This window comes from Delphinapterus leucas, chromosome 13 (assembly GCF_059928025.1).
Source record: "Delphinapterus leucas isolate spDelLeu-1000000601 "Yukka" chromosome 13, BTC_Dleu_Yukka2, whole genome shotgun sequence".
NCBI lineage: Eukaryota > Metazoa > Chordata > Mammalia > Artiodactyla > Monodontidae > Delphinapterus > Delphinapterus leucas.
Window position 1 is genome coordinate 43,426,808 of NC_143141.1, and position 26,117 is coordinate 43,452,924.

The following is a 26,117-nucleotide window of genomic DNA, read 5'->3' on the forward strand; positions in this document are numbered from 1 at the left end:
GCTTGTAGTAATCTCTTTTAATCCTTGGTATTTCTGCAGTGTCAGTTGTGATTTCTCCTCTTTCATTTCTAATTTTATTGATTTGAGTCCTCTCCCTCTTTTTCTTGATGAGTCTGGCTAAAGGTTTATCAATTTTGTGTATCTTCTCAAAGAACCAGGTTTTAGTTTTATTGATCTTTGCTATTGTTTTCTTTGTTTCTATTTCATTTATTTCTGCTCTGATCTTTATGATTTCTTTCCTTCTGCTAACTTTGGATTTGTTTGTTCTTTTTTCTCTAGTTCCTTTAGGTGTAAGTTTAGATTGTTTATTTGAGATTGTTCTTGTTTCTTGAGGTAGCCTTGTATAGCTATAAACTTCCCCCTTAGAATTGCTTTTGCTGCATCCCATAGGTTTTGGATCATCGTGTTTTCACTGTCATTTGTCTCTAGGTATTTTTTGATTTCCTCTTTGATTTCTTCAGTGATCTCTTGGTTATTTAGTAACATATTGGTTAGCCTCCATGTGTTCGTGTTTTTTTCGGTTTTTTCCCTGTAATTCATTTCTAATCTCATAGTGTTGTGGTTAGAAAAGATGCTTGATATGATTTTAATTTTCTTAAATTTACTGAGGCTTGATTTGTGACCCAAGATGTGATCTATCCTGGAGAATGTTCCGTGTGCACTAGAGAAGAAAGTGTAATCTGCTGTTTTTGGATGGAATGTCCTTTAAATATCAATTAAATATATCTGGTCTATTGTGTCATTTAAAGCTTCTGTTTCCTTATTTACATTCATTGTGGATGATCTGTCCATTGGTATAAGTGAGGTGTTAAAGTCCCCCACTATTATTGTGTTACTGTCAATTTCCTCTTTTAGAGCTGTTAGCAGTTGCCTTATGTACTGAGCTGCTGCTACGTTGGGTGTATATATATTAATTGTTATATCTTCTTATTGGACTGATTCCTTGATCATTATGTAGTGTCCTTCCTTGTCTCTTGTAACATTATTTATTTTAAAGTCTATTTTATCTGATATGAGTGTTGCTACTCCAGCTTTCTTTTGATTTCCATTTTCATGGAATATCTTTTTCCATCCCCTCACTTTCAGTCTGTATGTGTTCCTAGGTCTGAAGTGGGTCTCTTGTAGACAACATATAGATGGGTCTTGTTTTTGTATCCATTCTGCAAGCCTGTGTTTTTTGGTTGGCGCATTCAATCCATTCATGTTTAAGGTAGTTATCATTATGTATGTTCTATGACCATTTTCTTAATTGTTTTGGTTTTGGTTTTGTAGGTCCTTTTCTTCTCTTGTGTTTCCCACTTAGAGAAGTTCCTTTAGCATTTGTTGTGTAGCTGGTTTTGTGGTGCTGAATTCTCTTAGCTTTTGCTTGTCTGTAAAGCTTTTGATTTCTCCATCAAATCTGAATGAGATCCTTGCTGGGTAGAGTAATCTTGTTTTAGGTTCTTCCCTTTCATAACTTTAAGTATATCATGCCACTCCCTTCCGGCTTGTAGAGTTTCTGCTGAGAAATCAGCTGTTAACCTTATGGGAGTTCCCTTGTATGTTATTTGTCATTTTTCCCTTGCTGCTTTCAATAATTTTTCTTTGTCTTTAATTTTTGCCAATTTGATTACTATGTGTCTTGGCGTGTTTCTCCTTGTGTTTATCCTATATGGGACTCTCTGCACTTCCTGGACTTGGGTGGCTGTTTCCTTTCCCATGTTAGGGAAGTTTTCGACTATAATCTCTTCAAATATTTTCTCGGGTCCTTTCTCTCTCTCTTCTCCTTCTGGGACCCCTATAATGTGAATGTTGTTGCATTTAATGTTGTCCCAGAGGTCTCTTAAGCTGTCTTCATTTCTTTTCATTCTTTTTTTTTTTTATTCTGTTCCACAGCAGTGAATTCCACCATTCTGTCTTTCAGGTCACTTATCCGTTCTTCTGCCTCAGTTATTCTGCTATTGATTCCTTCTAGTATAGTTCTCATTTCAGTTATTGTATTGTTCATCTCTGTTTGTTTGTTCTTTAATTCTTCTAGGTCTTTGTTAAACATTTCTTGCATCTTCTCGATCTTTGCCTCCATTCTTTTTGCAAGGTCTTGGATCATCTTCACTATCATTATTCTAAATTCTTTTTCTGGAAGGTTGCCTATCTCCACTTCATTTAGTTGTTTTTCTGGGGTTTTATCTTGTTCCTTCGTCTGGTACATAGCCCTCTGCCTTTTCATCTTGTCTACCTTTCTGTGAATGTGGATTTTGTTCCACAGGCTGCAGGATTGTAGTTCTTGCTTCTGCTGTCTGCCCTCTGGTGGATGAGGCTATCTAAGAGGCTTGTGCAGATTTAGGCTTTCTATCTTTTGTCTTTGGAAAATTTTAGCAACAAAGGAGTAATCTGTTTCTGTTTCTTGAAGTTCTGATAGACTACACTTAAGAAAACATTTTAGGGAGTACTAAGGGGAGATCTTTATTACTTTTTCCATTTATTCTGTTGAAGGTTATTGGTCTATATGTGTTTGTTCATTCATCTTGAGTCAAATTTTAATTATTTGTATGTTTCTTCCAAATTGTTCATTTCAGTCACATCAGTAGTTCTCAGAGTGTTGTGTAGGGACTACTAGGCGTCCTTGCAAGAGATTCATAAGGCCAAAAGTATTTTCATAATATATATAATTATTTGCCTTTTTCATTCTCATCCTCTCAAGTGGAGTTTTCCAGAGGCTACATGATATGTACTATTGCAGCAAATTGAATGTAGAAGCAGATATGAAAAAACAGCTATCTTTTATTAAGATATATACTGAGGAAATTGCAAAAATGTACTGCATTCCCATTCTTCTAAATTATTTTGTTTGAAAAATATAATATTTAAAAAATGTTTTTTATGTTAGCATGTAGTAGATTTATTACTTTGTTATCAATTTTAGATGAATTAATATTTTTAAATTTTTTAGTTTTAATTACTAATATTATAAATATTGATAGATATAACCAACATAAACAAAAGCTATATTGGGTTCTCAAAAATGTTTAATACTGTAAAAAGTCGTGAAACCAAACTGTCTGAGAACCACTGATCTAGATTTAATAATTTAATTTTTTTGAAAATACATGTACTTATCAGCTATGTTTCTTGAAATCTTCTTTGAATAGAATATTCTGCCTTCTGCCTTATGGGTATGTTTATATATATATGTATATATACGCACACACACACATACACACACATATATATACATACATATATATATCTGCATCTGTACGTACACATACGTATTTGCTGCATCTTTGTTTTTTACATATTTATTGTGTGTCTCTTCATGTGTGCTTGTGAGCAGAACCCCAATGTAGATAGAAGAACTGGCCCACTTGGTATTTTGGATCTTCTTTGTGGCTGATTTTGTCCACAGGCCAAGTTTACAGAAGTGACTTAGATATGTGAACTGGCAGACTTCTGATGGTCGGCCTGGATGAAAGGCATGGAGTTCCTGATCTGTAGCAGAAAGAGTGGGAGGCTCTCCCAGGGAAGTTGCTGTCATAGGCCAGCCCTATGCTCTGATGGTTACATTGGATTTCTTTTTTTGTGGTACGCGGGCCTCTCACTGCTGCGGCCCCTCCCGTTGTGGAGCACAGGCTCCGGACACGCAGGCCCAGCAGCCATGGCTCACGGGCCCAGCCACTCTGCGGCATGCGGGATCCCCCCGGACCGGGGCACGAACCCGTGTCCCCTGCATCGGCAGGCGCGGAGTCTCAACCACTGCGCCACCAGGGAAGCCCTACATTGGATTTCTTGAAACCCATATTGTGTCCAGGGTAGGAATCCAGAAAACTCCCTAGACTGAGTCTGCTATATACAGGATCCTGGCCACTATGAATCCCGTGGTCAGTACTTTTCTGGGGCCTGCAGTCTATGCATGCCAGCTGTCTGTCCTCAGTGTACCCTCCTCCCCAGTCCCATCAAGATGGACTATTTGATCTTCTTATCCATGATGACTATCTAGAAGCCTCTGGCTCTGAAGGCCAGTGCCTGTGGAGATGTACTGCAGGGCACAGATGAGATGCCTGGGCCTGGTACCTCCTGCCTGCTACCTGTGCACTGGGAGCTCCTTCTTGGAAGGGAATAATCCAGCACAGTGAGGCATAGGGTTACAAGCCAAGACCTAGGACAGGGTTTTAGCTGTTAAAGCCTCAACTTATTCTTTCAGCAAAAGGGCTGAGGACTGTTGAACAAGGGTTAGTTTGAAGGCATTGAGATCCAAGACTGGAAAAGACCCTAATCCTTCTCCTTGCTGTACCTGTCAAAATCATTTCCTTTATCCAGAGGCAGGTTGAGCAATTGCTTGGATTTTTTCAGTAGCCTCCTAAAAGCTGTCCCTGCTTCCATGCTTGTCCCCTGCCACTTTAAAAAGTAAATCAATTCATGTCCTTCCTTTGCTTACCCTCCTATGTCTCCCCATCTCCCTCAGAGTAAAATCAAAGTCCTTTAATTGCCTACAAGGTCCTATACTGGCCCTGCCCTACCACTGCACCTTAGTTCTTTGACTTCATCACTTGATACTTGTTCTCTTTCCTGACTGTTCCAGCCACATTGGACACAACAGGCACACTTCTGCCTCAGGGCCTTTGCATTGCTATTCTCTCTGCCTAAAATATTTCTCCCTCAGATATATGTATGGCTTATTCCCTCACCTCCTTCATATCTTTTTTCCTTCTCAGTGAGCCTTTCCCTTACTACCCTGTTTAAAATTGCAAATTGCTCTTCTTCCATTCCTCTTTCCTGTCTGTTACTTTTCTCTACTGTATTTATCATTTCTCATTGCATTTATCACATAAAACAGCATGTGATTTGTTTACTTATTTTGCTTGTTTTCTGTTTGACTATAAATTTTGTAAGGACAGGGATTTGTGTCTGTTTTGTCTACTAATATATGCCTACCACACATGGACACAGTGTTATTTGGCATTGACTATAGTCACTCTGGACGATATCCAGCATGTCTTACCCAGGTTCCCAGCAGCAGCAGCAGTGGCAATTTATATCTATCCAATGATCAGAGTAAGAGGAAGAAAGGGGGAATGGGAGGAAGGAGGTTTTTCCTTCTCCTCTGCTCCCCAGGGACCCTCATACTTTTTTTTTTTGCTGAAAAACACAAAACCTTTGAGGTTGAGATAATATCCTTAGAGAAAGAGAGAAAATTACGTTCCGCAGTAAATAACAGTTCTATACTTTTTAACATGCTATATAAAAAGAACAGAAAATTAGAAAATGTCTGGCTTCATTTTCGTTTTTCTCAACACTGTGGAGAAAGAAAATGTAGAGGATTGGGGTGGCTTTTTAATTACGGCTAACAGAACATTTATTTATCAAAAGACATCCAGACTCAGTGTGTTAGTTTTACATCACAGGTCTGACATCTGAGATTCTGGGGAAAAGAAGAGTGGCAGGGAGGTGACGGTGGTGAGGAGACATGGGGGTAGCTAAGTGGAAGAGTCTAGAGGGGTTCTAGGAGGATATTCTCCCTACCTCTCTTTCTGCCACCATTCCTGACACCAAAGCTGACCCAAGGTGAGGAGCAGGCAGATGTTCAAAGTGTTGCAGACTGCAGGGTGGGGAGGAGGAGGAGGAAAGCTCAGGCAGTTTTGCTGGGTGGGAAGAGGGAATAAGAGTTTCTGTTGTTACTAACATCATTATTGAGCCTAGTTCCCAACTGGCTATTTGTATGCAAGAAAAATACATAAGAGAGTGTGTGTGTGTGTGTGTGTGTGTGTGCGTGTGTGCGTGCGCGCGCGCGCGCGCGTGTGTGTGTGTGTTGGGAGAAGAAGAAAGAGCAGGGCGTAGTACTTATAGCTGCCCACACAACTATTGTCATTTCCCTGTTGGTGCACGTCTATATTTGCTTTACCCTTGTAATTATAAATGAGTCCAAGAGATGTGTAGGATTCAAAAGACTTCAGAGTTTCAAGGGCAGTAGTGGTAATTTAGAAACCCCAACACCACTGTTGATCACCAAGTCCTGGTGGTCTGTGTCTTTATTGTCTCTTACAGCTGCCCCCTCCTCTCCATTCCTACCGCCACTGCCATATGTGTTATTTCTTACTTGAATTACTGCTTTCGTTTACAAAACGTCTTCATTTCCCTTAGTTCCCATCTTCTTCCTCTAGTTCCCACTGCAACCAGAGTGAGCATTCCTGATGACAAATGTGACCATGCTACTCCACTGCTTAAAATCCTTCTGTGGCACCATATTGCCTTAAGTGTAAAATCTAAACCTCTTAGCATGGGTACACTAGTTCTATGACCTTAGTCCTGCTTCCTCCTTCGCACTTCGCAGCCACACATCCTCAGCTCTTTAGGGACCACTAACCTTTAGTTCCCAGAACCTTCCTCATGCTCCGTGACTTTTGCACAACAGTTTCCTCTGTTTGGAATGTACTTTCCCCACTCTTCACCCAGTTAATTCTCAATCCCTGATTTTTCAGAGCTCAGATTAGGTGTCACTTCTTGATAACTCTAATGCCAAGGCTGAGCTGAGGATGCCCTAAGTGTCCACTCAGAATATGTCCTTGTCACAGCCCCCACCATTCTGTATTTTTATTTGTATTAATATTATTAATCATTATTATGGTTTTATTATCATTTTACTTACCTTTATTCTCTCCTAGTTCACGAGTTCCCTTATGGGCAGAAACTAGTCTTTCAGGTCTGTTTTCTCAGTAAAGATATCACCACATAGGAGGTACCCCCCAAATAATGAAGTGTTGAGCCCCTTTATCTTGTAGTTGAGAAACCAAGACTCAGAGAGGTAAGCCACCTTGCAAAGTGCTCATACAATATTTAGAGTCTAGTGTTTGTTTCCCTCTGTCAAGAATTACAGATTCAGGTGTCTGTAAGGGCCAGATAGGGAACAAATATGAAAGAAGTGGATTGTCTTTTTTACAGTCATTCTGACATTTTTCTGAACATATGCCTGTTTCACACTGTATTTTCCCATGTATAATAAAGAAATATTTTTGTACAAGAAATACTTTATTTTTCTCTTAAGCTACCGCATAAGAAAAACGATAGTGTGAAGATGATGGTTATATTGTGACTTGATCAATTATAGAAGATCAAATGTGCTGCCATGGGAATTTGTATACACATAATGTGGCACTTCATGTTATGGTTTCAATCTTTGGATTCATGCCCTAGCTTGGCACTCAAAATCTGCTGACCTTTCCAGTTTCATCTCTAGTCTCTGAACCCCTACTCACATTTATGTACACACATACATACCCCAAGCTCCAACTTTACTGAATTGTAGTTCCCCAACATGCCTTTTTTTCTTTTTATTGAAGTGTAGTTGATTCACAGTGCTGTGCCAATCTCTGCTGTGCACCACAGTGACTCAGTTTTATACACATAGACATGATTTTCTATATGCTTTTCCATGATGGTTTATCCCAGGAGATTGGATATAGCTGCCTGTGCTATACAGTAGGACCTTGCTGTTTATCCATTCTAAATGTAATAGTTTGCATCTACCAACCGCAGACTCCCAGTCCATCCCTCTCGGCAACCACAAGTCTGATCTCTATGTCAGTGAGTCTGTTTCTGTTCTGTAGATAGGTTCATTTGTGCCATATTTTAGTTTCCACATGTAAGTGATATCATGTGGCATTTGTCTTTCTCTTTCTGACTTCACTTAGTGTGATAATACTTGCATCCATGTTGCTGCAAATGGCATTATTTCATTCTTTTTTTACAACTGAGTAGTATTCCATTGTATATATGTACCACAGCTTCTTTAGCCATTCATCTGTCAATGGACATTTAGGTTGTTTCCTTGTTTTGGGTATTGTGAACAGTGCTGCTAATGAACATAGGGGTGCATGTACCTTTTTGAATTATAGTTTTTTCTGGGTATGTGCCCAGGAGGGGGTTGCTGAATCATATGGTAATTCTAATTTTAGTTTTCTGAAGAACCTCCATACTGTTCTCCAGCAGTACAACTTACATTCCCACCAACACTGTAGGAGGGTTCCCTTTTCTCCACACCCTCTACAGCATTTGTTATTTGTAGACTTTTTAATGATGGCCATTCTGACCGGTGTGAGGTAGTACCTCATTGTAGTTTTGATTAGCATTTCTCTAATAATTAGTGATGTTGAGCATCTTTTCATGTGCCTATTGGCCATCCATATGTCTTCTTTGGAGAAATGTCTATTAAGGACTTCTGCCCATTTTTCAATTGGGTTGTTTGCTTTTTTGTTGTTGAGTTGTATGAGCTGTTTGTATATTTGGGAGGTTAAGCCCTTGTCGGTTGCATCATTTGCAAATAATTTCTCCCATTCTGTAGGTGGTCTTTTCATTCTTTTTATGGTTTCCTTTGCTGTGCAAAAGCTTGTAAGTTTGATTAGGTCCCATTTGTTTATTTTTGTTTTTGTTTCTATTGCCTTGGGAGACTGACCTAAAAAATATTGGTACGATTAGAGAATGTTTTGCCTATGCTCTCTTCTAGGAGTTCTGTGGTGTCATGTCTTATGTTTAAGTCTTTAAGCCATTTTGAGTTTATTTTTGTGCATGGTGTGAGGGCGTGTTCTAACTTCATTTATTTACATGCAGCTGTCCAACTTTCCCAATACCACTTGCTGAAGAGACTGTCTTTTTCCCGTTTTATATTCTTGTCTCCTTTGTTGAAGATTAATTGATGATAGGTGTGTGGGTTTATTTCTGGGCTCTCTATTCTGTTCCATTGATCCATATGTGACAACATGCCATTTTTAATTCCTCCCCTTCTCTCTCTGTTCTTCCTTCCTTCCACCTCTGCTTGAATCAGCCTCAATCCCTGGCCTTACTGTAACCCACTCTCATAGTTTGGTGCTGGATGCACCCCCAGCTCAGAACTCTAAGCTTAAAAGCCATTCCCTGGACTTCCCTGGTGGCGCAGTGGTTAAGAATACGCCTGCCAATGCAGGGGTCACAGGTTCAATCCCTGGTCCAGGAAGATCCCACATGCTGTGGAGCAACCAAGCCCCTGCGCTGCAACTACTGAGCCTGCACTCTAGAGCCTGGGAGCCACAACTACTGAGCCCATGCACCACAACTGGTGAAGCCCACATGCTCTAGGGCCCGCGGGCCACAACTGCCGAACCTGCTTGCTGCAGTTACTGAAGCCCACACGCCTAGAGCCTATGCTCCGCAACAAGAGAAGCCGCCGCAACAAGAAGCCCATGCACTGCAACATAGAGTAGCCCCTGCTCACCACGACTAGAGAAAGCCCGCACACAGCAACAAAGACCCAACGCAGCCAAAAAAAAAAAGGAAAAAAAAAAAACAAACATTCCCAGGCATAGAGTTTCCATGATGTGTGTATACAGGTATATGCTTATGTGTGTGTGTCTGTATGTCTGTGTATGGCCAGAGTGCACAAGCACTTTTAGCAAGCACGTTATTCAACTGCCCCATTTAACAAAGCTGAGCCCAGGATTAAATTCTGTGGTTTCTGAATTTTCAGGAGGTGACATGCTGCCTTTGGTATCAGATTTGATTAAACTTGATAATTATAATGCCATTTGGTTCTGTTGCGGAGGAAGAATTAAATTGCTTACTCTAGAGAATGAATTTTTTCCACTAAGGAAAAGAACATTTATTAAAATTATCTTGGTGACTGAAAGGGGGAAATGTACTTCTTTTTCCTCATCAGAAGCAGGTCCAAGGCATTATTAGCACGTGATAAAAATTGAATAATTGAGCAACACTGACTACTTTGGGATTCAGGTTTCCAGCCCCTGCTGTGTGATTAGTTCAGTCCAACCTGCTGGCATGCTTAAGCAGGGAGCCTGCAAAGGATCAGGAAGGAAAAACCCTTTAACAAATCTCAGGTACTGAAGACATTTGATTTAATTTTACATGTTACACATGGTAATCTGGTTTCCCTTGGCAACCTCCAGTTCTACCCTACTTTATAATCAGAGGATGGCAGGTGGATTACAGACTTGATGGCATCATCTGGAAGTGACCATAGGGAACAGAGTTTGCCTCAAAAGAGGAGAGAAAAAGGTCAATATAAAAGGACAGAAGAGTCTGAGTTCCCTTAAAAAAAGGACAGATAGTTCTCTATAGCTCAGATACCCATGAGGGTTTCATTGATGAGGGAGGTTCCAGAACTACTTATAGCAGAGCAGTTTGGGATGTGAGGGAAAGGGATCAAGCCTTTTAAGTCTTTAAAGGGATAATAATTTTATTACTTGTGAAATACAGATAAGGTTTTAATTCAAAAATGACAGTAATAGTTACCATTTATTAAGTACATGCCAGGAATCTTACTTGGTTCTTTACGTACATAATTTCATTAAATCCTTATAATATCTCTGCAAGGAGAGTATTAATATCCCTTTACAGATGAGGAAACAAGTATTTATTGATCTGTTAAATAAAGTATGGAGGCTGAAGGAAGGTGGGGTAACATTGAATACAAGGTTTCAACTTTAGTCGATTTATTTATTTTTTTATTATTTATTTATTTTTTCTATGATCTCAAAGCCCTATAAGTCTTAATAGCCCCTGTTACAAAACAGTATACTAAGTAATGTCCATTAATGATGACCTTTAGCCATCCAGAAAAATTTAAATTACAATCATCTTAGTCTAACTCTCTTATTTTATACATTAGGAAACAGAGTGCCAGAAATCTGGTAAAGCCTAAAGCCAGGTCTTCTGACAACTCATAATTTGTGTATTACACCATGCCCATGCACTTTCAGAGAGAGCTTGAGTAAATGGAAGGCAAGAAGGAAGGGGTCTTGCAGCGCTATAAATGGTATTAGTTTGAGCTAGCAAAGTAAACAAACTAACAGATCGGAAGGTACTGATGAGACATTTAGGCATTGGGAACAGTTCTAGTTCTTACCTAGCTAGTGACTAATTTATTCTGCTTGGCTCATGTCTGAACAAAGTAATGCACATAATGTTTCCAAATGATCCTAAGTCTTTAGCAGTCTCTGGTGCCCCACCAGCCACTTGAAGTTTAAAAGGACAGGGTTCTACATATGAACAACAAAAGCTGTCTCTCTCTCTCTCTGTCTCTCTGTCTTTCTCTTTGTCTTTGTCTCCCTGTCGCTCTCTCTCTGTCTTGCTCTCTCTGTCCCTCTCTTTCTCCAGGTCTTGAAGTGGATGTGACTGGCCATTTTTGTGACATGTAGAAGCAGAGACTACTTATGGCATTTTATTGACTTACACACGTATGCTTCTGTCATGTTCACAGAATGCTGTATATACGAGGCAGGCCATGTATTACCTTTCTTTAAGGTGAAAGCTATGGGAGTCTAATGGCAAACTGAGAAATCTTACTGTCACACACTTACCATGCAAAGCATTTTATATGAATTTCACTTAATCCTCATAACAACCATGATTGTGAATGTTATTGTTTTCATTTTAGCAACTTTTTCAGTTTTTTATTAATCCTTCCCAGAACATTCTCCCTAGCATTTAATTATGAGAATTTTCAAAACTATATTAAAGTTGAAAGAATTGTACAGTGAACACCCATATACCCACTTAGATTCTATACTTGTTGCTATTTTTCTTTATTTGCTTTATTATATACCTATCAATTTATCCAGCCACCCATCTTAGTTTTTGTTGTATTTCAAAGTGAGTTATAGACATTAGCACATTTTACTCCTAAACACTTATATGTGGATATCATTAATTAGAGTTAAAAATGTTAGCTCTATTAAAAAAACAAAAAAAACTGAGTCCTTCTTTGGAGACATAGTATGTACTCCTCAATCACTTTGAGCTTTCCCCTATGAAATAGTAAGATATTTAAAAAAATATATATAAGCTACCCATATTAAAAAACACTTGTAACTCATTAATGAGAAATGGAAATCTGTGGGGAGGAGGGGGATACCACTGTTGAATTCGTAGGCCACAGCAAGCCGGCACTACAAAGTGGCATCTTACCTCACTTCTGATTTTAAATGAGATTGAGGTCATTGCTGCATTTCTGAACACTAACTCCTCTCCTGAAAAGGAGAGTTTGATTAGCCAGTTACTTAAGCAGTTTACTAATGATATTGGAACCAAATTTCAATGAACATTTTTTCCCTTTTCTTTCTGGGTGTGACTAAATTGCCTACAGCATGCTGCATGGTTGCTGGTAAAACAGGAAATGGGGTAAGTAATTTAGGTAGGGAATTTTTACTACCCTTTAAATATAAGCTACCTTATTCTTAAAGTACTTTTACTACTACTATCTCTTTTTTTAGACGGAGTTCACTAGCTGCTAGAGAAATTGGCACAAAGAGGAAATTTTTATTGTATATATTTAAGGTGTTAACCTTGTTTAATTGGTTTATTTGCACAGCATATTAGTAGTCTATTAAAGCAGACTCATTTTTTTTTTGGTAGATTTATCATGAATGTAAATGCATGTAGTTTGGCAACTTATTTTAAAGGAACACATTTTATACTGGTCTTAGAAACTAAATTATAAAACTAATTATGCTATAAAAGATACATAGTAAAGTCCTAGTTAAGGCAGAACAACAGTGAGTTTATACATAGATAAGACATAGAAAACATAGGTCCACAATCCTTTATCTGAAACCCTTGGTGCCAAATGTGTTTTGAAATTTAGAATTTTTTAGACTTTGGAAATGTAATGCAGTATAAATACCATATATAATATACCCATCTCCTCCAGGGTCTGGGATAGTACTATATAATCAAACATTAATATTTCTGCAGTGAAATATATGAATAGTCACAATAAATTTGATAAAGTCTAAATAAATAGCCTCACATGTTCAAGTCAGAGTTTGGTTGCCAACTGAGTTAAGGAAAAAATCTTTAATTTCCCAGAGCTTTCTGGATTTTGAAATTAAAAATTTTATACCAGTATGAAAAGGACCATGTGACTACTGGAGTTTCCTGTGTACTCTGGAAAGAAAACCACAGAGAGAAGTATAAATTTCTGTATCAGAATCTCATACTTGGTGTTTTATAGAAAATTAGTTGATTTGGCTTTTTTGTGTGTGTTGTATTTCACATCTGCATTTTTAAAAGGGTAATAACCACATATTTATTAAAGGTTTGGGGGTTCTGTTAGGTTATGTTAAGTTAGTCTCAAATGCTTGTGATTCTGGCGTAATAAAATTTGATCCTATGTTTGAGAAATTTGTTAGCATAGTCAAGTCAGAGCATGCTATTTTTTAAATGTTTCCAGTTTGCATCTACCTTGCTTGCTGTTGTTATTTCTTATTGAAGGATTTTAAACTAAGCTTAGTTCTTCCAAAAGATCCTGATCAATATAGGGATACTAGAACAGAAAAAAATATAGAATAGTAGTCTTTTCTCTCAGTGTCCCTAGTTCATTCTAATATCAAAAGGTTGTGGAGGAATTGCCGTTAAAGAATTGATTCAAGGAATTTAGGAAAAAATGTATTGGATATTTTGGTTCATGTTTGCTTTAGAATGGTTATCCTGTTGTATCTATAGCAAAAGTGATCCTAATTAATATCCTCATCATTAGTTATCTAGCAGAGGAAAGAGGGAAATGCAGTTACTAAGTATTAAATTGGTACTGAATTTACCTTAATGACTACTGATTCCCCTAAAGGACCATCAGCCATAAGCTAAGGACCTTTGTGAAAACATTCACCCTAAATTATATTAGAAAAGCTATTAGCCACATTCAACTTGCAGGATTGAAAATATGGAGTTTTAAGTATTATATTTTTGCCTTAAATGTGAGGTTAAGGTTTCCAAAACGTCTCTTAACGCTTTCTTATAGCTCTTTAATCTGGAACGAAAAAATTCCTTTTGAAGTTTTTAAACTGGATTAACGTGCTTTAAATGTTTTTCAGAGACATGAGGGACTTAAAGTATCAGTTTTCTTAAATATATAATGAGTAATGTTTTAATCCATTTTTAGGATTGGCTTTGGCTACAATCCTTTGTACTCTCTAGAGTCTAAACAATTTTTAAAGGGTTTTCCATTCTTGTGTTTTCTGTTTCACCTTTTTATTCTTTAAAATGTGTGCTCATACCTTAATTATTTACTTTTCAACTGCGATGCTATTTTATGCAAACATCATTAGTTAAACTGTTGATACAATATCAAGATAGTCTGAAAATTTCTAAAATGTTTCTGATAGAGAACTAGGAACAGTTTATGAAGCTAAAACGCTCAGTGTTTGAATAAGTTCTTAAGTGTAAGGAAGTAACTTAATTTTCTTGTCAGATGTAGGGCTTATCAGAGTATTTCATTGTTAAACCACAATCCCAAAGCATATGAAAGCATTCTGTTTAACCAGTTATTCTCAGCTGGATAAGAATGGGTAGATCAACTATTTCTTAATTTGCATTTTTTAGAGGGACAGTGGTCTTTGTGTGTGTGTGTGTGTGTGTGTGTGTGTATTTAGATCAATTAAGTTTAGCCGTTAGCTAAATTATTTTTTGTTTTCTACCTGTAATTCTTAGTGTCTTTTGGTCTTGAGGAATTAAATTACAATGGATATTGACTATATTGTCCTTTCTAATAGTGAAAATAGGACATTGAAAGAAATGATTCACAAGTTGGCCTAAACACCTCTTTTGTTAAAAGCAGTCCTGTAAATAGCTATAGGACTGATTTGAAGTTTTAATTATTTGAATGATACGGCCTGTTTAATAGTGATACTGCAGAGTAGGACTGTTTAAATATTACCATACCATGTTTTTCTTTCCTTTTTCTTCAGTTCCTTTCTGTCTCATTTTAGGTTACAAACTAAAAGCTAGAACTCATAATTGGGACTTCCCCAAACCTATTTATTGGCTCATGAGTAGATTTTGGGGGAATGTAAAATATTTATTGAGATATTTATATGTTGTTAAATTGATGAGCATTCTAGAACACTGATACTTTAGGATTTGATACTTATTCTTTACCAGTAAAGAGAAGTACAGCTTTTACATTGATTTCCCAAAAGTAAGCCCCCATTATCAGGAAGAGAGTAGATACAAACATTTTTGGTCTGAGATTATTGTAATACACAGTTTGTAGTTTCTAAGCAATAAATAATCCTCTCTATTCCACCTTTCCATCTTCTGATGTATAAATCCTGGAATCTGGCAATTCTATCTCAGAAAAACCTCATTTGTATGCTTTTGTCTTTGAAGCTTCAAAAACTGTCTTATATGCCATTAAAAAAAAGCAGTTTCTTGATTCTACTAGAATATAGGTCCATGAACTGAGGAATTTTTGTCTGCTTTGGTCTCTGCTTTCTATCTAATGTGTACAATAGTGCCTGGGACATAGTAGGCACTCAATAATATATACTTTTTAATAATCACATAAATTCTTACTTTCATAAAAATGAAGCTTTTCATGTCAGTGAATTAATTTTTATGTTATTCAGAAAGCAGAGTCTGTCGCTGGAAAGAAATGATACAGTTCAGCTAAAAGAAGCCTACAAATGGATAACTCACCCCCTGTTTTCAGAGGAACTGGGTGTTCCCATTGATGGAAAGGTATTGGGTCATCAGCATTGTTAATTTTATTCTGTGGTTTTACTAGTTTTATTTCATTAAATGGCAGAGTTTTGGTTATCCAAAAGAATCTTCTCTTTCAATAATCCAATGAAGGATTTTTAAGATTTTAAAATGTTAATTTCTAACAGTCTTAAATTGAGGTTAAAGTTTTTCTTTGTGTCTTTTTTTTTTTTTAAAGATTTCTTTGTGATCCAAGACACTTATAACAGGTGCAGTGTATCCTAATTGACCTTAAAAGGTTAGAAGTGAATCTTTGCCTTTAGTATATTTATAGTTTAATTAGACAGACAGTTTTACTGATACAAAGCTAAACATAAATAACTAGGAACAAGTGTGGAGTCAGCTCTAGACTATTTAATTTTGGTTATCTGTGGCTAATTTTGTTTTCAAATATGCAGACAGACCCTATTCAACTACAGTGAGCATGGGCTCAACCTATCCCACCTTGTTGGTATCTCAGGTCCCTCTGTTTAATTTTAAGCAGACTGCCTTTGAAACCAGAACACTTACCATCTCCCCCATTCCAAGGCAGACCTTGCCTCAGCCTTTGAAATGGATTGAATTTTAGGGAAGAGTTCAATAGGTTTCCAGAGATGGAAAGAGGACATATTCCCAGCTCCTCTTAAATTAGACTTTAATAGTATGGCCTCATTGCTTCATCATTTTGCATGAAGGAAATTCCCTGAATATCAGACACACCCCTATTCAAGTAAAGTCACAAAACCATCTTTCAAAGCTAAGTAATTAAAAAATTTTCCTCGTTCTGAATTATATAGCTCTGTTTCCCTCTGTTAGTAAGAGTAAGCTCTGTCCTTTAAACTGAATACTAACAGAATAGAGAATAAAACCACTTCACCGATAGTATGAAGAGGAAATGAGGTGATGAAAGTACTTTGGAAATTAGAGAAGTCATTGATGCAAAATATTTTAACCTCAAATTTCAGTTTGAAGCACAGATAATTTTACATGTTGAATCAGTGAGAACAGAAAATAAAAAACAAAAGATGCGGTAATGTTCTAATGGATTCAGGATGAATGAAGTTTTCTTGAGTAAAAGGAATGTGTTGCAATTTTAATTTTATTTTGTAGATTAGAGCAAAAATTTAGCTATTCACTATTGTGATTATAGAGTCGCTGATAGGCCTGCTGACGATCCAATGCAATCAGTAAATATAGAACACAATAAAAAAGGAAAAATTGTTACATGGTATGATATTTATATATTTTTCTCAGTGTGGAATTTTGTATAATCTCCATGGAGGTAAATGTACATAGAGTATGAACTTGTGCTTTTTTGTGTACAAGGATGTTCATTGTGGCATTTTTTAAAAACAGAAAAAACTTAACTACAACTTAAACGTCCAACAGTCCCTAGAGTGGAAAAGATGTTCATGATGCAATATTAATTGAATTAAGCAATTTTCCAAGTCTGTTTAATATACAAAGAAGTATATACATTTATGTTTATATTCATAAAAATGGCTAGAAGGAAACATGCCAAACTGTTATTGGTTCTACCTCAGTGGAATGGGATTGAAAACCCATCCTATTTGATTATTTTATAATTTATTATGATCACTTTTTTAATAAAACAAAAAATTAAGATCTTGCTTTTAAAAGTCAAATCCGTTAAGAAGTTTGAGCACTTAAAACAAGCCTCATACAGAGTTTTTAAGCATGTGCATAAAGTGCTATTTGCTTTGCTAATAATTCTAATCATAGTACTGAAAGGAGTAATTCTTCATTTCTTTCAGTTATCCCTTTCCAATTCCCTGAATTCTCATTCATCTTCATACCTAATTGTACATTTATATATTTTTCTCAGTGTGGAATTTTGTATAATCTTATACAAAATTTATACATGTAGAAAAAATATACTTGTACAAAAATGTATACATGTACAAAAAATCATACAAATTTATTTTAAAATTTGTTTTAAACTTGTTTTTTGTAGGATCACTGATGATTGAGTTTTAGAAGTTAAAAAAAAAAAAAGACGATTTCCTTTACAGCTGCCCTGTGAACAAGCTGATATGAAAACAGTAGTATTTCCAGTTTTTCTTGTCACTCTTTTTCTGAGCCAACCTTTGAGAGTTAATTTCTGTTTCCATTCATAAGTTGTTAGATGTTAGTTTCCTTTTGCTCATCTTTAAACTGTCTTTATAATTTTTAGAGCTTGTTTGAAGTGAGTGTGGTCTTTGCTCACCCAGAAACAGTTGAGGATTGCCACTTCCTGTAAGTTACAATGTAAACAACAATGCCAATTGTGCAACATTGTTAATATTTTTTGATTTTTATGAAAATAGTATTGCTCTTCTTTCTAATGAGCCTGTCAGAACTTGTCATGTCTTAGTAGGTTGTGAGCTGTCTGACATAAGGGTCTAGGCAAACCAATGCAGCTCATATAGGGATTCATTGTGTCTGCTTCTGATATCCTGAATTTAGCAGCCATGTTGTATAAAATATATTTGAATTTTATCCTTCCCAAAATAAACTCATTAATCTTTTATATTACCTTGAATTTTACTTAGACGTGCGATATGCCCAGATTGTTTCAAGCCAGCCAAAAACAAACAGGTAAGGATTCCTGCTTCTTACTCTTTAGTGAGTTTTGTTTGAGCTGAATATTCAAATTAACAACAAAAAGGATATGCATTACAAATGTTGGCAATCTATTATACTGAGAATCAGTCTTTAAATATTTCTATTTGCTACATTTATTTCCATTTTTTCAATTCTCAACACCTTTGCCTTTGGCTGGGAAGTCGTAACACACAAATATTCTCATGCTTGTGTCAGTGTCTGGATTGTTTCCCCAAGATTATGTCATCTGGGAAAATACCTGTTCAGTATCATCACCATTCCAAACTTTTGTCTAATATTTATTTTCTAGAAATCGGTATTTTGAAAATATAATCCAAAGTAAATTATTTTATTAAGAACAGTCCTGAATTAATAGAGCCTATTTCAGGCTACATTTGCCAAAAGGTATTTTATTTAAACTCTCCTTTACTGTCTGATGTGAGCTGGTCTTCATGTTAATGAGAAAAATTAGTTAGCGTGTACTTTTACTTTCTATTATGCCAGGATAGAATAGCATGGTATGATATTGGCAAGCTTTCACACCCCAGTTACTTAACTGGTTTTGTGTAGACTCAGGCATTCCTAGTTTTACCGACATCCATTTTGCTGTTGTGGTTGTTAAAAAGAATATAAGTTTATTGCCAAAGATACATCTTTTGGTCTTTCCTCTTGCCTGGGGTGGGAGGGGAGGGTTGGGGAGTTTGTAACATATGCCAAATACCCTGTGTGGAAATAATCAAAAATGCAGGAAGCCTAAAACACTTCTTGCCTCCTTTTCTCACATCATGGTATACCTAGAACATTACCATGTTTGGCCAGCACCCTGAGGTTAACATATGAAGTTGCTCTAAGTTGTAAGCAATAGGCCTGGGGGTTCTCATTGTTCCAGGCCCTGCCCCTCAGCCCTTGTGAACTAGAGGGATCTGGGCACAACTGTAGCCCAGTGGTATGCTTTGCCATACCAATTGGGAAGTTCTGCCCAAATGAGCTGTAAGCCATATTTATATTAAAGATCTAGTTTTATTTGTTGTTATCTTTGAGGAAGTATATAAGTACCAGCATCAAATAATAGAGTAAGGAAGTTTTTGTCAAACGATCATGGACACCACGCCATTTGGCCAGTAGGTGTTGTATAGTCTTAAATGTAGTTTTCCTGCCTTATGGCTGGGAATAATTTGAATGACCTTTTGAGATTCTTTCAGGCCTAAGATTTCATATCTTAACAAACAGGCACTTAATTTTTAATTCTAACCCTACGACACTTTAGGGCTCCCCAGAATATGGTTTAGAAAATCATTTTTTGATGATAAACTGTTTAGATACCTACATTATTCTTCTTTTCAGTCAAGTATAATTTCTCATAACAGAAGAAATAATTGTGATTTATCATAATGACCACAAATATATGCACTAATTAGTTCTAGTATGTCTACCATGAGGTTTGGCTTTTCTTATTTTAAAAAACCCAGAGTGGGACATTTGTAGATGCCCTTTTATTCAGTATAGTGGATTCATTTACTTTCTCAGAGGTTGGTGAGTGATATTGAATTGCTAGATGCCAAGTCAGGCTGGTTGGCTCTGTTTTACCCCTTACCCTGGCAGCCAACTCCTAAACTATATACCGTGGCCCCTGAAGGGATGTAGGGAAGAAGAGGTAGATGGGTCAGTCTAAATTTCTTTTGAGGTCTAGGAAAAAATATTCAAAGCACATTTCCTGCAATGTCATCATTTTTGTATTTGAAGAATACCACATTTTGAGGGGAATGGGAGAGTGCAGTGAAGAAGACATTCTGCTAGATCCACCTGGTATTATAGACATAGACTAGATTGAAGAGAAGGGTTATAGGGTCTACCAATCACAGAACTGACAGTATGAACACTTGTGCTTCATTTATTTTCTTGAAGTTATTAAGTATTTCTCCCTTTTAAGTATGGTTTAAAATGATATAATTTCTCCAACCATGTTCTTTGTTTCAACTCTGATGTTTTCTTATATAGGTGATAAAATGTCTTTTCTTTTCATTTTACCCTATATAGTCAGTATTCACTAGAATGGCAGTTATGAAAGCTTTGAATAAGATTAAAGAAGAGGATTTCCGCAAGTAAGTAGAATTATAGAAACAAGAAATAATCATGGAATTTTAGAATAAAGGGAATGTTAGAAATAATCTGCATTATCTCTAAAACAAGACTGGATATATTTTACGGAACAGGATTGTGTCTTAATCTTTATTATATCCCCAGTCCCTGGCTCAGTATCTGGCATGTAGTGGTGTTCAGTAAATGTCAAATTAATATTTGAATTTATGAATCATGTCCAACTTCTTTATCTTTTAGAGGAGGATATTGAGGTCCAAAGAGGGAGTTGACTTGCCTAAGATTTCAACTGGGCAATAGAGAGTGGACATAGAGCCAGGTTTCCTGATTCTCCAGCCTACTACTGGCCCCATTACATCCCTCGTCCTGGATTTCCTGTTATTGTACATCTCCAGAAGAGGGAGAAAAGGGCTCCTGAGTTTCCTTTCTTATTAAAATATACTGAACTACAGTAAATCTTAGATTTAATTCTCAGTGTGTTCATTTTATTTAATAAAATATTATCATAGTTATCCTTCCAGAAGAAGTTATGACGAAGGTTTCATATATTTTTCTGACTAAACATGAGTCTCAGAATGGAAATATTTTTATTAAAAAAAAATATTTTTTTTGGCCATGCTGCATGGCTTGTGGGATCTTAGTTCCCCGAACAGGGATTGAACCTGTGCCCCTTGCAGTTGAAGCACAGAGTCCTAACCACTGGACTGCCAGGGAATTCCCTATTAAACTTTAGGAAGTAAAGACAGTTACTCTCTACAAGCAATAGTTCCTGAGTTTCTAAGTGCTTTCTTTGTTAAGACATCTTGGGAAACGGAATGAAAACTTTAAGACAAGCATTTTGGATTAAGTCCACATCTAGTCATTTACAGGTAGATTCCATTCCATGGCTTTGGAATTTCTCAGATGGTGGACAGAGAATAAAGCCATACATTGCTCTTTCTGGTCTGTCCTCAGCTGGATTGAAGTTTCTTAGCTAAAGGACAGAGTCTGCCATATTCCACTTTTTCTGGCTCTGTGGTCTGATTCCCAAGGTCATAGTTGAAATGAAGAGGAAAAAGAGAGAAAAATGTTCGAGTACCCTCGCCACAGGTGGGACATGCTCATGTGGCCAGTCTCTGACTGCACACCAGCTTTACCCAATTGACTGAGGACCTTGTCAGCCAGCAGCAAGTGTTCATGGATAGCAAAATGAACCTGGAGAGGTTTCCACTACATATAGATGCATTTTTTCCCCCAAATCTCCAGGTTGATTTTGGAAACTGTCATTTGGGAACATGAGGCCTCCTGAGCATGAATGTTATTAGCGAGCCCTTATTTACTTAGTGCCACTCTCATGTATTAAAAGTGGTACTCCAGAGGCCTAAGAGACCCTTATGGTTCCAAAACTTAAAATTAGGGAGAGGCTTAGTCCTTGAGAGACTCAGGCTCTGTGTAACTCAGACAGTGCTGATTCATCTTAGTTATGTGTTTCAATATCATGTCTGGAAAATAGTAGCTGTAAAATTTATTTTGTTTTGCAGGCAGTTTCCTTGTCCTCCAAACTCACCAAAGGCTGTATGCAGTGTTGTTGAAACTGAATGTGCTCATGGTGCTGTTTTTGTGGCTGGTAAAATATTTAGTCCAGGATATACTTACATTGTCAATTTTCTCTCCTTTCTGAAAAACTCAACTAACTCCTCCTCTGTTTCCTTCTTACTGTTGTTATTAATTTCTGATTAGTTAACTCTTTTGAGAACTAGAGCTGATAACCAAGTTTATTGTAGGTTCTGTAGGCATTCTTAAGGGTCACTCAGGAGATTTGTTATTTAAAATGCCATGTTGAAGGGAAATGATACTTCCCAGGTTTAATAGTTTTCATCAGAGATGGCCAGGTAAAAATATGGGTACATGTACAGACCTGAAACTGGTCAGGAGAAGGGAGAGGATGTTTTATAACATGAAATCAATCCTGAAAAAAGTTATTTTATTATCTGCAAAATGACTAAACATTTGGCTTCTGCCTGGAAAAAGAAATTGTTGCATTGACTTTCCCAAGAGGTAAATCGGGTAGACAGTTCTTGTTTTGAAAGCTACAGCTGTTTCATAGTAATAGCTGAAATGAAATTGCTCTTTAGTCTTGAGTATAATATCCTGCCCTGGTGTAATAAAAGCTACCTGCCTTGGAGTAGCTTTTTTCATAAAACAGTGAGTCATATTCTGTTAGGGTTTTTTTTTTTTGCTTACAAAAACTTCAAAATTTCCTGTATTTGAATTCTTTGGAATACATTATCACCAATGACTATTACACTGAGAGTGTTATTAACCAGGCATAAAAACAGTAGTTGCTCTTTTTTTAAGTGATTCATAGTGTGTTCCATACTATTGTAACTTGTTCAGTCAGCCAAAAAGATTAATAAGTATATTGAGCATTCCTTTAGAACTCATTTGATGATTCATACCATGTCTTTAGCCATCTCTTCTATTGCTACCTTAAATTTTTTCATTTAATTATGTGTATGTGTTGACTCTCCAAATTAGATTGTAAGTTAGTTGAAGGCTAAGCCTTGTTTTATATCATAGCACCTAGGATACTGGCACTCAATAAATAGCTGTTGCTTTCCTTTTTATCCTATTGTGTTAAGCACACCATTCCATCCAGGTGACCTTTATATTTCTTTGGCAGGGAGATATAATAAATACTCCAGGAATCTACCACAAACTCCTTGGATAATTGATGGAGAAAGGAAGCTGGACTCTTCAGTGGAAGAATTAATTTCAGACCATCTTTTGACAGTGTTCAAAGCAGAGAGTAAGTGTTATAATATCCATATTTTAGTTACATTGTCATTCATGAATAGACTTCTTGGAGGTGGCAGAAAAGATTTCTATATTTTGTAAACCACCACCAAGTCTGGGCCCCTTGGCTGGCAGCTTCCTGTGAACAGGGACTGCTGTGTCCTGAGGTCCTCTGCCCTGGGCTGGATTTGCGCCAAGGTGCCCTAGGATTTCTCTCCTCTCTCAAGATTACGCTTTTTCCTGGGCAAATTCAAAACAATTGAAACTACTTTAAATGAATGCACTTAAGCTCTGACCTTGGGACACCTTGAGCCTCTGCCTCTTTTTGGGAATATGAGGTAATTAAAATACAGCTTCCACATCAAGTGCTGTTCAAGAATAATCACTGGCAAATGCCCAGCTTCCATCTTAACGGCTAAAGTGTCCTAGAATAAAGTTCAGGCCTAGAGAAAATAGATCAATAGCTACCATTTTACAAAGACTTAATAGTAGTTGTGTTGTTTTAATTTCCTAAGTATTAATGAGCCCAGGTTTGTGGGGTGAGTCAGATCCTGTCAGGCATATGCTTTCTTTGCTCAATAGGGCTATCAGGTCAAAGGAGTAAAAAACCTTGTGATTTCACCTAGGATTAGACTAGAGGAAAGGGACTAAGATTTCAATCACAAGAAACCATGTTGTACATCAGGAGAAACTGTAGACAATGAGTAAGTATATCATACTCTTTGGAGTGGGTCTCCTAGCATAATTAGAACACCTTTTTAAAAAATATTTATTTATTTATTTGGTTATGCCGGGTCTTAGTTGCGGCAGGCAGGCTCCTTAGTTGCGGCATGTGGGCTCCTTAGTTGCGTCAGGCAGTCTCCTTAGTTGTGGCATGTGAACTATTAGTTGCAGCAGGCATGTGGGATCTAATTCCCTGACCAGGTATTGAACCCGAGGCCCTGCATTGGGAGCATGGAGTCTTAACCACTGCTCCACCAGGGAAGTCCCAGAACACCTTTTTTGAAGGACCAGATAGACCAAGACATCCATCTTTTTCTCTGACAAACCTTAAGACAAGCCTGCTTTAGGAATGACGAGCAGGTGACCAAAATGAGACATGGCTATCCCTTCCAGCTCTCTGCTTGTTAAGAGGAAAGAGAAGCACTTCAAAAACCATATCCCTCTTATAATTTGTTGCCTATCAGGTAGGTGGGCCCTTTTAAAAAGGGCCTTTAAGAATTGTTTACTGAATGGAGAAGAAAGTAACTTAGCAACGTAATATTTTTCAAAATCTTAGCTGTAAAGGGCTATTGCCACGAGCTTTTACCTACTTGATTTAATATTTACACGCTGATTATCTCCTAAGACTTATCCAAGTTATGAAGAAGTGAAAATAAAGCGTTAGCATGAAAAGTGTCCTTCAAACTCTTTTTGGGGGGCTACCTTATTCCCTTTCTGTAAGAAAATTCAAGATTTTGTTCTGATTATTTGGGTCCCAAGGAAGCCTCCATTACCAAGAGGGCTGTTGGGGGGCTCTGAAATAGCTATATGTTTCCCCCTTGAAATCTTTCATGAAGGTGATTTGTTGTCATTTTCCATTTGAGGAGGGGAAAAAAATTTCTCCAAACTGAAAATAAAGCAAACTGTGTGTTTAGCATCTGTAATTGTGTGCTGAGGAAATCTATTAAGAGCTGCTTGAGAAAAAGCAGACCTCTGGGCCTCTGTGCTAACAGGCTCCTTGTCGTGAAATAAAACCTTGTTGTTCGAAATGCCTGATTAATAGCATCGATTTGCTAAACTTGTGCTTCTCAGATACATTACTCGTTACTTCTGTGATTCACATCTGACAACTCTGGGAAAATGGTTCTGACTGTTGTACCTCTGTGCTTTACAGCTCTATGAAAATAAACCAGTATTGCATGAAGCAACCTAGCTACTTCTATAAAGCAGAAGTAACTAGTACTCCTTCCCCTCAGTGGGAGATACAAACTTGTTTCTCAGCCACTTCAGACTGACACATCATATTCTCTACTTGCCAGTTCTCTAGTTAATAAGTAAAACTTTGAACACACTCTCAAAATCAATATGTCTAAGAAATGTTTTCCTAATACATTTATTACTTCACTTATGGAATAAATATTTGTCATGTCAGTTCCCTGCTGAAAACTGGTCAGTGACTAGCTACAGGGTAAAGTCCAAACTATATAACTTGATATTCTGAGACCGTCATCATCTGGCCTCTGCCCATCCTTCAGTCCCATTGTCTATCTGCCCCCAGGTATGAGAGCCACTACAGACTATTGAACCCCTTACAGTTCCTGATCATTCTTGCCCTTGGTTTTGTCCTTGTTGTTTGTTTGTATGTTTGAAATATCTGTTCCATTGAGCAGAAGTCTGTAGAACTCACAGGATTAGGGGGATAAGGCAAGGCGTAATGTGAGTTTAGAAAAATCAACTAAATTTTAAGCATATATTTCCTCATACTTAAGGCAGTGACTCCTTTTCCTATTTTTTGTCATTTATTATTCATAATTGCAAATTATTTTTTAAAGTTTGCCCCCTGAAGTATTTCTCAACGTAGGGTCCAAATTTGCAACATTTTTCTAAAAGATATAATAAATACCCCTTCTCCCTTAATCTGGATTTAATGTTTCTTTGGACTTCTCAAGAGCCTAGTTTTCTGTACTTTTTTCTTATTGATGGGCTGGAATTTGTGGGAAGTTTTATGGGCTAATTTATGAATTTGAGATTTCTGGTCTGATTGAGTAGTCACTAGTAGATCTACCTCTTTGTGTCCTGTTCATTCCCTCCACTGCTATCAGTCACAGGTTATGGCTTAGTCACTGTAGGGTCCTGGTTCCCCAGTATTATGCCTGGATTAGAGATGGAGGTGGGCAGGTATAAGACAAACTACAGCCTCCCACTCCCACCCCAGGGAGTATCTTTCAGCTTCCCAGATGCCATTTTGAACTCTCCATGTAGCTATCCATCCCTAGTTAGCACTACTCTTGAATCTGTTGACTCTGACTAGAAGCTGCTGATGTTGCTATAGGTTTATTCGCTGCTTGACAATGGAGTATAGACATGGAATGGAGGGTTCTTTGGGACTTAATGGTCCACAGAATCCTACTACCTGCCTGGTGTAGATTCTCCCCCTGGAGAAGAGCCTGACATTGTGCCCC

At 37.2% G+C, this 26,117-nt stretch overlaps 1 protein-coding gene across 7 annotated transcripts in view; it reads left to right on the top strand.

The window, feature by feature from the left end:
- PUS10 (pseudouridine synthase 10) overlaps window positions 1-26,117 on the top strand; it is a 94,072-nt gene that overhangs the window by 26,161 nt on the left and 41,794 nt on the right. For all 7 annotated transcript variants that reach the window (XR_002647864.3, XM_022597196.3, XM_022597195.2 and 4 more), the window contains exons 5-11: window positions 12,107-12,141; window positions 15,366-15,477; window positions 17,672-17,733; window positions 18,030-18,075; window positions 20,119-20,183; window positions 21,699-21,784; window positions 22,841-22,966. Coding sequence is in view for 6 of the 7 variants with exons in the window: in XM_022597196.3 (XP_022452904.2) it covers window positions 12,107-12,141; window positions 15,366-15,477; window positions 17,672-17,733; window positions 18,030-18,075; window positions 20,119-20,183; window positions 21,699-21,784; window positions 22,841-22,966 (532 nt within the window). In the remaining variant the exon portion in view is untranslated. The remainder of the gene's footprint in view (window positions 1-12,106; window positions 12,142-15,365; window positions 15,478-17,671; window positions 17,734-18,029; window positions 18,076-20,118; window positions 20,184-21,698; window positions 21,785-22,840; window positions 22,967-26,117) is intronic.